Raw genomic sequence first — 14,256 nt, 5'->3', positions numbered from 1 at the left:
AAAAAAAAAAAAAAAAAAAAAAAAGTAAATTGTCAAAAATTTTTTTAAACTTCTTTGTACTATAAATGACAAGCGTGACCTTAGTAGATATATAATAACACAATACATAATAAATATACATAAAATATATATATATATATATATATATATATATAATATATATATTATATGATGGACTTGTCTTGTGATGTGTAGTTGGTTAAATTTTCACCTGGTCAAACAAAGTCCGACAATAATGACAACTATGATGGTTTAGCCTCGTCATTGTGTGGTGTATTATTATGGTAATAATTTAAAAATAATAAAATAAAGATAAAGACTGGTGACAATACGTCAACCTTAATTTAGGAAGCGTAGAAAGGAACGCGTAGCTGAACAAATATTAACTAAGCAAATCATTATAGTTGTCTGCGTACTTGCCACCTTACTGTTACCTACTCAATGTCCTCAAGTGTGTATGTGTGTGTGTGTGTGTGTGTGTGTGTGTGTGTGTGTGTGTGAATGTGTGTTTTTAGTCAATAACCTTGACAATTTACTTTTAGTAACCAACAATTATACCATTACTTTGTTGGCAAATTTATGATTTATTTTTTGGGCGGTTTGGTATTTTTGGATTTCGAAGAAGGATTTTAAGAAAATTTTGAGTCTTTAGAAAAGGCACTAGGGCAATTAGGAGCTGGGTTATGAATTTTTTTGGGAGGGTCAGAGTTTGAGGGGGTGGGTTTGGTTTGATGACGGAAAATGGGGAAATTATTTTTGGGGAATGAGTTAGTAATTTTTTGAGAATAAAGCAGAGTTTTTAGAAAATTTTGAGCCCAAGATGGAGTTCGTAGCTCAATTAGAAGCCGAGTTATGAATTTTTGAAGTTGAACTGAACGACTGATGAAATTCAAAAAATTAATTTTGGAAGTTCTTGAAAATGGATAAATTAATTTTTTGGATGAAATTTTGTATTTTTGTATTATAGAGGATTGTTTTAAGAAAATTTTGAGCCCAAGACGGAGTCTGTAGCTTGATTAGAAGCCGAGTTATAAATTTTTGAAGTTGAACTGAACGAATGATGAAATTCAAAAAATTAATTTTGGAAGTTCTTGAAAATGGATAAATAAATTTTTTGGATGAAATTTCATATTTTTGTAGTATAGAGAATTGTTTTAAGAAAATTTTGAGCCCAAGACGAAGTCTGTAGCTCAAATAAAAGCCGAGTTATGAATTTTTGAAGTTGAATTGAACGACTGATGAAATTCAAAAAATTAATTTTTGGAAGTTCTTGAAAATGGATACATAAATTTTTTGGATGAAATTTTATATTTTTGTATTATAAAGGATTATTTTGAGAAAATTTTGATTACAAGACGGAGTCTGTAGCTCGATTAAAAGCCGAGTTATGAATTTTTGAAGTTGAATTGAACGACTAATGAAATTCAAAAAATTAATTTTGGAAGTTCTTGAAAACGGATAAATAAATTTTTTGGATGAAATTTCATATTTTTGTAGTATAGAGGATTATTTTGAGAAAATTTTGAGCCCAAGACGGAGTCTGTAGTCCGATTAAAAGCCGAGTTATGAATTTTTAAAGTTGAACTAGTCAATGCCGACAAAATTCAAAGAGTTAATTTTTTAAGTTTTTGAAAATTCAAAAAAAAATTTTTGCTACTAATTTTAAGATTTTTCGAGTATCAAGTAGGATTCCAACGAAATTCTGAGCCCAAGGTGGGGTCGCTAGTCCTATTAGTGTTCAAGAAATAATTTTTTCAAAATTAGAACCTTTCAAATTTACAAAATGTGACTTTGAGCTGACAGAAATTTTCAAGCTAATCAATCACTTTTAGTAAAAATCAAAATTTCGATCTCGTAGCTCAATTATAACTGAAAAAATTCCTGAAGCTGGTATTGCATGAAAATTGTTCAAAGTGAAAATAAAACAAAAAGCGAAATTAATTTAATTAGAGAGTAAAAAAAAAGAGAATGGAAAAATGGCAGACGTAAAAGAGAATGGAATGAAATGAATATAGTGAGAGGTTGACAGTGCTCATACACGTGTTTGAATGATTGTACGTTAAGCACTAACAACGTTAACATGAAAAGTGGGTAGTGCGTCAAGTGTTGATTCGAGAAGTCCGAAGGTGCTCGAGTTGCGGGTACTCGTATTCATGCAATCGCTAGACACACACTCACACATTTTCACACACGGACAGAAAACGACTACCGACATTTCCCCGATGACGTTTCTCTTACTCTCTCATTTAGTTTTGGTTAAAGCGTATATTAGAGAATACACGCAGGTCTTGACTCGCCGTGTATTGAGTTGGTGTAACGCAATTACGATTGTTGTTTGAATGAACAATCAAGCACCCTCGTCGCGCCCCAATCATTCAATTTATGTTCAATCGACTTTTGCTCCCTACCATCGGCTCCTTTGGCCCCCACCCCTGTCAGCTCCTCGACCTCCTACCCGCGAGCTCTTATAATTCTTTCTTCGTTCTTTGGCTTCGCTTCACCCTACATACATACATATATAGATATATGAAGAAATAAACTCGCGAAACAGCCCCGGAAACTAATCGCCGCTGTACAAAAGTATTGTACGTTCCCAGTCGCATACTAACAAACTCAAACGAACAAAACTTGTTCTTATTTCCTGGCTTTGACAGCATAAGTATATTGCCGGTGAAAAGAAAGCTAATAACAGAAATATTCTATCGAGACAAATGTATTAACAATCAAAATATTTTCATCTCTAAGTCCATTAAAAATTTTTCATTATTTTATTTCAAGTCATTGTTAATTAAAAAGGTATTATCTTAAGTAGAAAAGCATCGGAAATTACTATTAGTACTTTTTTTTTAAATTATTAATGCGTCGTAATTAAAAATTGATGCTTCGTGATACTCATTAATCCCCCGTAATACTCATTAAAAGAAATTTTGACTAATTAATGCATGGCATTAATCATTAATAAGTCGGAATTGATCACCAATGCGTCGAACTTCATTATTATATAGAATGTTTACCACTAGTGCGTCGTAATTAAAAATTGATGCTTCGTGATACTCATTAATCCCCCGTAATACTCATTAACAGAAATCTAGACTTATTAATGCATGGTATTAATCATTAATGCGTCGAAGTTGATCACCAATGCGTCGTACTTCATTATTATACAGAATTTTTACCACTAGTGCGTCGTAATTAAAAATTGATGCTTCGTGCTACTCATTAATCCCCCGTAATACTCATTAATAGAAATTTTGACTAATTAATGCATGGCATTAATCATTAATGCGTCGGAATTGATCACCAATGCGTCGTACTTCATTATTATACAGAATTTTTACCACTAGTGCGTCGTAATTAAAAATTGATGCTTCGTGATACTCATTAATCCCCCGTAATACTCATTAATAGAAATCTAGACTTATTAATGCATGGTACTAATCATTAATGCGTCGTAATTAATCACCAATGCGTCGTACTTCATTATTATACAGAATTTTTACCACTAGTGCGTCGTAATTGAAAATTGATGCTTCGTAATACTCATTAATAGAAATCTAGACTTATTAATGCATGATATTAATCATTAATGCGTCGTAATTGATCACCAATGCGTCGAACTTCATCATTATACAGAATTTTTACCACTAGTGCGTCGTAATTGATCATTAATGCGTGGAATTAATTATTAATCAATCGTATTAATCCTCATTAATAACCAATGTTAAGTAATTTATCACTAATGCTTCGTATTAATAATTAACGAAGCTTCCAATAGATTAATTCGTCGTAATTAAAAATTGATGCTTCGTGCTACTTATTAATCCCCCGTAAAACTCATTAGTAAAAATCTAGGCTAATTAATGCATGGTATTAATCATTAATGCGTCGTAATTTATCACCAATGCGTCGTAATCCCTCATTAATGCATAGAATTAATCATTAATCCATCGTATTAATCCTCATTAATAACCATTGTTTAGTAATTAATCACTAATGCTTCGTATTAATAATAAACGAAGCACCCAATAGATTAATGCTTCGTAATTAATTATTAATTATCGAAAAATTAAGACTTTTGATATCTGAATCGATTAATTCATTACTTTAATGATTAATAGGTCACAATAAATGACTAATTTGATTAACACTTTGTAATTAAGTATTAATGTGCCTTAATTAATCATTAATTCATCAGTATCAAAATTTTCGACATCTTTATTAATGATTAATCCATTGTAATATTGATTAATGCTTCGCAATTAGCTATTAATTAATAAAACTAAACAATAATAAAAATAATAAATTACAATATGACGAGGAAGAGGAAGATAGGTGGGGCGTATTAGTAGCCAAGTTAACCGAGAGCAAGCCCACTCTCGAAGGAAACTAAATAAACAAGAAAAAAAAGGAGTACGCATATGTACGGCTGAGATATAAGCGAGTTGGGTGAATGGCCTGGCGCGTCCTTGCGAGCCACCTGACCATGCTACTCCACCAGCTACTCCATTCGGACTGGACTGGACTCGACTCGACTGGACTTTCCAGCATCCTGCTGCCGCAATTCTTACATTATGCCTACACTATATTGACTACATGGACAAACTACACGGTTGTACATAACATTAGCCAGACATTTTACGCAAACAAAGTTGTGTTGCTCAACTTAGTGGCCCTCAATTGAATCCTCGTAGTTTATTTGTCAATATATATATACATATATGAAATAAATAATTTGAATTAGGACTTAACATAATGGCGGAAGAAATTAAATCTCAGTCTTAGCCGCTTTCTAATGCCAGCCAATCCAAACTCTGGCTACTGAAGTAGAGAGTATCTCTTACCTTCTCACTTATATTAGAAATATACTGTATATATTTATATATATATATATACCTTAGGTTGTAGTATACGTCAATATACTTGTATATCCACTCCCATATAACCAGCAACCTCAATCCCAACATCATCTAACTATTTATAGATCAGACCACCTGCAGCTTCCGACGGTTACGGCATGTCCGGCATGCTTTTTTTTATACCTTTTATGAGCTTCAACGTTACCTTTTTAAGATATTAATTATAAGATTATAATTATAATTATTATTTTACGAGATATTTACATTTTTATGACAGAATTCATTTCCGAAATTGAACCTTCACTTTTATACTTTTAGTTTTTTATTATTATTATTATGAATTTTTGAGATAAGGGTCTTCTGTTAGTGGTCGCTGGAAAGCTTTTTTCATTACCTACAACTTTGGTTCAGTGAAATTAGACCGTAGAATCGATTGCAAGAGAGGGACAGTTAGTTCAAGTTGCAGCCACTTTTCGGAAGGGTATGACCGCTTTTTTTTAGGCTTCTAATGGCGATATCTGGAAAACTATTGGTTTTAGAGGATTTTTGTAAGAGACCAAAGTTGTAGAGGATTAAATTTCCTGTAAAATAAGTCCCTTGGGTATCCAGTTGTGATAAATGGCACTGAGATCAAATGGATCCAAAAAATCGATTTCGAATTCTGAAAATAAGCGCTTAGAATTTTTCATTTCAAAATCGATTTTCTCGGAAAAAATATGAGATAAATATATAAAATATATGTTTACCTTAAAGGTTGTTTCATTACCTACAGATTTGGTCTTATAACAAAATATCATATAACCTATTGTTAAAAAGTTACAACCACCCAATTCCCGAGACCTTTCGTAGACTGAAATCAGCTTCCAAATCACCAGCAAATGATAAAAAAATAAAAATTATTATTATGATTACAGCCAAGTCATTGCTTACCAATGACCCATAGACCGCGAGCGTGGGTGGAAGCAGCCCGGAATTGAAGGATCCACAATCCGGTAAGCAAAAGAAAAAAAACTAAATATACAAATTGGATTACAAAATATTAATAATTCGATATCAGTGGTATTTTAAAAATAATAATTAAATCCTTGAGATGTTAAAAGAGAAAATAAAATATTATAAATAATAAAAAAAAAATAATAGACGCACAGCATGAGACTCAAGTCGACGCTGAGGGAGTTCCGGTGGAGACGATAATCGAATGCACGGGGGAATCCGGTGTTTGCTGAAGGGAGAGATATCTAATCGGTAAGAGACGTCTTTCTGCTCTCTACAATATATATATGTATATATATTTATATATTTATATAAGATATTATTATGATTATTATTGTTTATTAGTAAATGTGGATAGTGCGTGTAGACACGGGTCTTACGCACGCTCACCTGCCTCTACTCAGTTCAACTTCTGTCTTATACTATAATACTAAATATATATACATATAATAACGACCGTAAACGTAAACGAGAGAAGGACTCTCACGCGTAGAGATTTAACCGTAGCCTTAAGGCTTTTATACTCTATACTGCCCGCTCGTTGCATTCACATTGAATCGAGTGTGTCGTATCTACCAGAGGCCTTTTTTACTTTCTGTGTATGGATGTTATACAAGTCTAAGTCTTACTCTGACTCTGAATATGAATATGAGTATTAGTGTGAGAGGCAATTGTATACCTATGGGTACTTTTACTATTTTTTAAAATACTACCTTAGGCGTAACGCATCTATATCTACTTAAAGTTACATTAAGTATACATTTATTGTCCTGTAGCGCAACAGATAACGCAGATTTTAAGGCCGCTTATCGGTTTATTTATGGGATGAGGATCAGAGATATAGATAATTAATTATATGAATTTCGAGAAAAAAACAATTTTTTGGGAAATTAGAAATTCGGTCGTAAAATTCATTGGATTCCGGGTAAAGTGGACGAATTTTAAGCCATAGAAAAATAAAAAATTAATTTTTAATTGAAAACTGAACAAATTGATTTTCTGACACTTTGTTTCTGGAAAATGATGAATTTATAGTAAAATAATGATTTTTCAAAAAAATCATTGTTTGCATTTTGAAGCTCAATAAATTTCGCATATAAATGACTCCATTAGATCCGAACTTTGTCCTTTCAAAGCTTCCAAAAGAACCTTTATTTTAATAAATTCAGAAAATTACTTTTTTTACCATTCGCCATTTTGTTGTAGTATTTTTAAAAAATAATAGCCAGTGAATATTAAAAAAAAAAACGTAACCCTTTTTACAAAAAAAAAAAATTTTGTCCTGTATTGCAACCGACAACACATCAACGTTAACCTAAAAAATAAGAAATGAAATTGTCCTGTAGCGCAACAGATAACGCAGGTTTTAAGTCCACTGATGAGTTTATTTATTGGACGAGGATCAGAGATATAGATAATTAATTACATAAATTTCGAAAGAAAAACAATTTTTTGGGAAATCATAAATTTGGTGGTTAAATTTATTGAATTCCGGGTAAAGTAGACGAATTTTGAGGCATAGAAAAATAAAAAAATTAATTTTTACTTGAAAAAATTGAAAAAATTGATTTTCTGATAGTTTGATTTTGGAAAATGATCAATTTATAGTAAAAAAATGTTTTTTCAAAAAAATCATTGTTTGTATTTTAAAGCTCAATAAATTTTGCATACAAATGACTTCATTAGACCTGAACTTTGGCCTTTCAAAGTTTCCAAAAAAACCTTTATTTTAATAAATTCAAAAAATTACTTTATTTAACATTCGCCATTTTGTTATAGTATTTTTTAAAAATAAAAATGTCACCCTTTTAAAAAAAAAAAAATTTGTCCTGTATTGCAACCGACAACACATCAACGTTAACCTAAAAAATAAAACCAAAAATACTAAATGAAATTGTCCTGTAGCACAACAGATAACCCATCATCAATAGCTACCATTTCCACTCAACGTTAAGTGGATATGAATTAAAAAAAAAAAAAAAATGTCAATGTAACATAAAAATCCGTAAGTGGTGACAATATATATTATCAGATATATGTATACATTTAAATACATACTTGGTCGATTCAACCAAACACGTACACACACCTATAGACATATATGTATGTATATATACAAATATGTAGCCAGTATTATATACATAATGCAAGCATTGATAGCCGTCGTCTCTTTCACGCACGCGATCTGTTGCAGTCGTGGCAACTCGTGTCCGGTGACAGCGTCCAGTGTCCAGTCTCTCCCTCCCGTTGAGTGTCCACAAGATTTATTTTCCCATGGAATATATGTGCGCGGGTTGTAGGCACCGTGAAAAGTCGTCGTCCTGCCTTTACTACTCTCTTATTTTTTTTTTACCATCTTGTTCTTGTTCTTCTACTTCTTCTTCTTATGCTTCTTCTTCTCCATCTATAATCACAAATATAAGAAAAAAAAAATATATATATATATATATATATATATATATAGATTTTTTTTACCATTGAATTTATGTCCCTGAGTCATCGATAGTCTACTTAAACATCCGATCTATTGTCAATAGCTGTATCGGTTATTTTTTTATTGATAACGATTATCGAGGGTAGATAACCTTCGTCTTTTGTTACTCGAAATGTTATTTTGTCGGGTTTTAAAAGGTAGAATTTTTTAATCTGTAAGCAATGGGGTCAAGTTACAAATATTTTTTTTTTTTTTTTTTTTTTTTTTTTTTTTAGAAAAATAAAATTTAGGTCACAAGTTATTTTACAAAATTAAATTAATAATTTTTTTTTCTGAATTTTGTAAATTTTCAGTCAGAAATTATAAAAAATAAATTTTCGATTATTTGAATTATTTTTATGAACGAAAGTTTATCTTAGATCAATATTTATAAATAAAACTTATGAAAATGTTTAATAAACATAAACAAAGAGCGTTAGGTATTAGATGGAGGGCACAGAGAGATAAGATCGGATAATAATACACGGGACAGTGCACCGACGGCTAAAGAAATTAGGAATACAAACAGAGACATTGGGGGCCACATCATCACAGATTGAGATAAAAGGGCCACAGTATGCTTTCCCCCTCCCCTGTCCTCTCTCTGTCTTCTCTATCTATCGCTTTCCCACCCCCTCCCCTTTATTACGCTGACGACTAATACGAACATTCGTGTTGAGAAGATAAAGTTTGTAAAGCATTTGGCTTTCACGCAAACATCATTTTAATCCAGTCTCACGGATTTTCGAGACAGAGATAAAAGAAGGAGAGTTACGGCCCGGAAATCGGTGGACGCGCGCCATACTATGACCTGGGATCTGGTATGAGTTGATATAAATAAAAGCTAAACAAACCTGACTGAGCGAGAGAAAGATAAAGAGGAAGAGGAATAAAACTAGAGAGCGGCAGAGTTCCACTGAGCCGAGTAATCAGAGAGACATTATTTTCCTTTGAGCTTTATGTTCGCGCGTTTTTAATGCTGGAAATGTCGACGGGCTAAATTTTTATTCCTTTCAAAAGAAAACCATTTTTTTTTTTTACTAGAAATATGAATTGTGACGTAAATTAAAATTGTTGAGTTTGCAGAAGCCTTTGGCGAGTGCTGCCAACGCGGACTTCAATCAACTCAGAGACAAAAAGTCATCAAAACTTTTTTTCACGAAATTTAAAGCCCTACAAAAAAGGTCTGATTAACTTTGTCTCTATTTTTAATATTTGACCCACAATTTTGAGATCAAAAATTGAAATTATAATTTTTCATTTTTTTTTTTTTTTTTTTTTTTATTTACTTTAAATTCCTGATCAAAATCCTTTTAGAACGAGTACCAACACGACGACATTTCTTCAAAAAATTAACAAAAAAAATTTTTTTGAAAATAATCAATTTCAAAAATGTAAATTTTATCACTTAAATTTTATGTCTCTCACCTTCACCATAAAATTTCCTCTCAAACGAGTACCAACAACCCTCCTCAGAAATAACTTGCCAACATTTTTCATCACGAATTTACTCAGCACACATTATTAATATCCTCTCTATTTCAACTTCTCTTCTTTCATTCTCATCTTCTTTTTATCTCTACTTCGCCTCTCTACTCTTTACTCTACTCGTCACTGGCCGGATGTCGTATAATGGCGTACGTTCACCGACAAAAGCTTTATTTTTCTTCTACTGCCATTTTCACTCTACTAAGCTACACTATATCCTCTTCTATACTCTTTTATTTATTTTATACCCCTTCTTTAGTCTACTAGTGTAAGTGCAGATTGTACAGTAAAGTCATGACAACGATTGCGTTGTATATACATATATATAAATATATATATATATTTTTTTTTTATTTGTGGCCATGGTGATAAAGGATCCTCGTCTTACAAAGCCACAAGATCCCTTTGTACGCCAAGTGTACAACGTAAATTTATATATATATGTATATTTATATATATACATATATATGTTTGTTTGATTGTATACATGAGACAAGTACGTGGAATAAAATACTTTCTACGAGAGTTAGTTCGAGAATTAATGGCGAGTTCACGCGCGCGTTGAGTGGTTTTCACACGCGAATCAACATTTTGTTGTTGTTTATTTTATTTATTTTGTTGTTGTTGATTAGACGAGTCAAGTGGATTATTTATATATATAAATATAATTATAATTATAGTTATAAATTTTAATAATATATAAAATTTGAAAAAGTTCTGTTTCTTGTTTTAATAAACGATATCTTTGAATTTTACCTCCTAAAACTGAGGGCTTTGGTTTTGGAACAAAAACCGTGAAAACTTTTTTGTAGGAAATTTTAAGAGCTACAGAAAAAGTCTTTTGTATTTTTTCGATATCTTGGATATTTTAGCCAAAATTTCAGTTTTTATAAATTTGAACTTTATAGATTTTTCATCATTATAGATCTTCACAGGCTCGTAGATCCTTAACTATCGATCAGATAAAAAAAATCATTAGGAGTTTTTTGTAGGAAATTTTCTAGGCTACAAAAAAGGTCTAAATACATTTTTCGATATTTGTAATATTTAACCCCCAATTTTTATTTTTCAAAATTTGGTTTCTAATTTTGGTCATTATAGATTTTTGACCATTATAGATCTCTATAGGCTTGCAGATCCTAAACTATCGATCGGACAAAAAAGATCATTAGAAACTTTTTGTAGGAAATTTTTCGGACTACAAAAAAGCATGAAATACTTTTTCCGATATTTTCAATATTTAACCCCCAATTTTCATTTTTCAAAATTTGGTCTCTAATTTTGATCATTATAGATTTTTACAGGCTCGTAGATCCTCAACTATCGATCAGATAAAAAAAATCTTTGGAAGTTTTTTGTAGGGAATTTTCCGAGCTACAAAAAAGGTCTGAATACATTTTTCGATATTTTTAATATTTAATCCCTAATTTTCACTTTTCAAAATTTGGTTTCTAATTTTGGTCATGATAGATTTTTGATCATTATAGATCTTTACAGGCTTGTAGATCCTAAACTATCGATCAGATAAAAAAAATCTTAAAAACTTTTTTGTAGGAAATTTTTTGGGCTACAAAAAAGGTTCCAATACATTTTTTGATATTTTTAATATTTAACCCCCAATTTTCATTTTTTTAAATTTGGACTCTAATTTTGATCATTATAGATCTTTACAGGCTCGTAGATCCTTATCTATCGTTCCGATAAAAAAAACTTTCAAAAGTTTTTCGTAGGAAATTTTCCGAGCTACAGAAAAGGTCTGAATAAATTTTTCGATATTTCTAATATTTAACCCTCGAAAGGAATAAAAAGTAAAATATAAAAATTTCGAGATCAGTAAATTTGTTGACCAAAGCCCATGTTTTTTTTATTCCCTATTTTTAAACGAAAATAAGTAGAATATGCAGTGAGATAAGAAGGGTGGCCTTACAAGTTCTCATTCATAATAAATGGCGTCCGTGCGACATAAAATTTCTCCAATTGCAAAATTGATGCGGCTTATGTTACGCTTCCTCAACATCCCTTGTGAAGACTGCATATATATATAACATTCAAACTAAACTCAACGACGTAACTCGTGTCTCGCGGGTACGCTACTCGTTTTACTGTAAAGCAACTCCTCATATTATATATTGTAGTACATAGGGAGACGTAATTCATTTTTTACCGGACGCGTATCAATTATTTATAAATTGCTGCTCCCTCGTGATCATAAGATCGCATTGGCAATACATTTTTTTTGTGAAAACGAAAAAAAGTTTTAAGAAAACCGGCTGTTACTCAATTTACTGCACGTGACAATTTTTGTAACAATGGTCAAAAAATTTCTGATTAAGAAATCAATTATTTTTACAAAATTCATCAGTTTTTCAGTTTCAAACCACGGTAACTTGGAAAATATCAAAAATACGGGAAAAGTTGACTGGACTTTTTTTGTAGGGGATTAAATTTCCTACAAAAAATGTTTGAAACTTTTTTTTTTTTGGTAAAAATTTCAGGCTCCAGAAGCTTTTGAAAAAAAAAATCAATTTTTTTGAAAAATTGATACTGAGATGAAAATATTTAGATTGTGGGCTAAATATTGGAAATAATGGAAAAGTCATAAGGACCTTTTTTGTAGCCAGTAAAATTTCCTACAAAAGTTATTTGAAATTTTTTTGTTTTTGATTAAAATTTCCCGCTCCAGAAGCTTTTGAAAAAAAAAATCAATTTTTTGAAAAATTGATACTGATGCAAATATTTCAATTCCGGGCTCAATATTGAAAATAATGGAAAAATTATAAGGACCTTTTTTGTAGCCAGTAAAATTTCCTACAAAAGTTGTTCGAAACTTTTTCGTTTTTGATTTAAATTTTAGGTTCCAGAAGCTTTTGAAAACAAAAATCAATTTTTTGAAAAATTGACACTGATGCAAATATTTCAATTCCGGGCTCAATATTGAAAATAATGGAAAAATTATAAGGACCTTTTTTGTAGCCAGTAAAATTTCCTACAAAAGTTGTTCGAAACTTTTTCGTTTTTGATTTAAATTTTAGGTTCCAGAAGCTTTTGAAAACAAAAATCAATTTTTTGAAAAATTGACACTGATGCAAATATTTCAATTCCGGGCTCAATATTGAAAATAATGGAAAAGTTGCAAGGACCTTTTTTGTAGCTTATAAAATTTCCTACAAAAAATCATCAGGACTTTTTTCTCTAAAATTGATACCAACAGCTCCAGATGTTCATATAGACGAAAAATCGTTAATTTAAGAATGAGAACTGAAAATATCGGACTAGTGAAGAGAAACTGGAGTATAATAAAAAAAAAAAATGGCTGACTAATTTAACGAGTAATGCTAATTAAAAGGCACGATGTCCTTAAAAAAAAAGTTAAATAAATAAGAGGAAAAAGTTGTGCTTTGACCGATTCGCAAACAAGAACGAGTGTGTGGGTTTCTGTGGAATCGAGCGCAGTAATAAATATAAGGGACATAACTACGACTAGGGTGGCCCTTAAATGTAAGGGCAGAAAGAGAAAAAATAAATATAGAGAGAATTAAGAGTGAGTTGTAACAGCGAATGGTCTAGTCTGGAATGAGGTGACGGGAAAATGCGAGTGCGTATGGTGTAGTGTCGGAGAATAGGAACGGGATCGTAATCGGGAGTCACTAGAATTGAAGGTGGTCTTGGTGAGGTCCCCGTATTGGGTCTGGTTGAGATGGTGACGGTGGTTCTGTACACCAACGAAAAGGGACGCGGCGTAACATAACAGAGAGATTTTGTTCTCTAGGGAGCAGTCAAAGCGCGTGGCCCTTGCCATGACGATCTGAGCATCAAACAACCGTCTGTATAGATCTATCGTCGCATGTCAGTAAAGACGAGAAGGAGGGATGGGGTTGCAGAAAGGTAGGGATGTAAGAAGAAAGGGTGGGAGGGTAGAAGGGAGGATTGGGGGTGGGGATGAGAACTGAAGCGATTCAACGTGTATACATTGGACGGCACTCGATCGTATCTATCTATCTATCTGCCTACTTACGATGCGCCACGACAAGCTAATGTATAATCATACACGTCGAGTTTATATCTAGATGGAATATACGAGGAGACACTTTGTATCAGCTCTCAATCGCTGTTATAATAAAAGGGGACGGTATAAAGACAGGGGCATGTGTGGGTTTGCTGGGATTACTTGTTATAATTGCTGATTGTATCTTAATGACACCGGCTAAGTTTGGAAATGGAAAATTTTTTAGCGGTTGGAGGTAAGTGATTATTAAATGAATGGTATAGATTAATTTGTTGGGGATTTTTAGAAATTTATTGGGAGAAAAATAAGCAGCTAGAAAAAAGCCATTTGTTTTCAGAAATGAAAAATTAGTGATTAATTTTCAGTGATGAAAAATTAGCATCTAATTTTTAGCGATGAAAATTCAGCAATAAAAACTCAGCAATTAATTGTCAGCGATG

The 14,256-nt window shown here is 31.7% G+C and overlaps 1 protein-coding gene across 3 annotated transcripts in view; it reads left to right on the top strand.

Annotated features, from left to right (window-relative positions):
• The window catches only part of LOC130674469 (transcription factor SOX-13), a 104,327-nt gene that overhangs the window by 14,839 nt on the left and 75,232 nt on the right, over nucleotides 1-14,256 (top strand). For 2 of the 3 annotated variants that reach the window (XM_057479810.1, XM_057479809.1), the window contains exons 2-3: nucleotides 5,771-5,848; nucleotides 5,997-6,101. In XM_057479810.1, coding sequence (XP_057335793.1) covers nucleotides 6,055-6,101 — 47 coding nt within the window. In that variant the 5' untranslated portion in view covers nucleotides 5,771-5,848; nucleotides 5,997-6,054. The remainder of the gene's footprint in view (nucleotides 1-5,770; nucleotides 5,849-5,996; nucleotides 6,102-14,256) is intronic. The other variant, XM_057479812.1, reaches the window with a different exon arrangement.

This window comes from Microplitis mediator, chromosome 9 (assembly GCF_029852145.1).
Source record: "Microplitis mediator isolate UGA2020A chromosome 9, iyMicMedi2.1, whole genome shotgun sequence".
NCBI classification, from domain to species: domain Eukaryota; kingdom Metazoa; phylum Arthropoda; class Insecta; order Hymenoptera; family Braconidae; genus Microplitis; species Microplitis mediator.
Note: the sequence above shows the minus strand (reverse complement) of the source record. Positions and strands in the feature narration are given on the sequence as shown.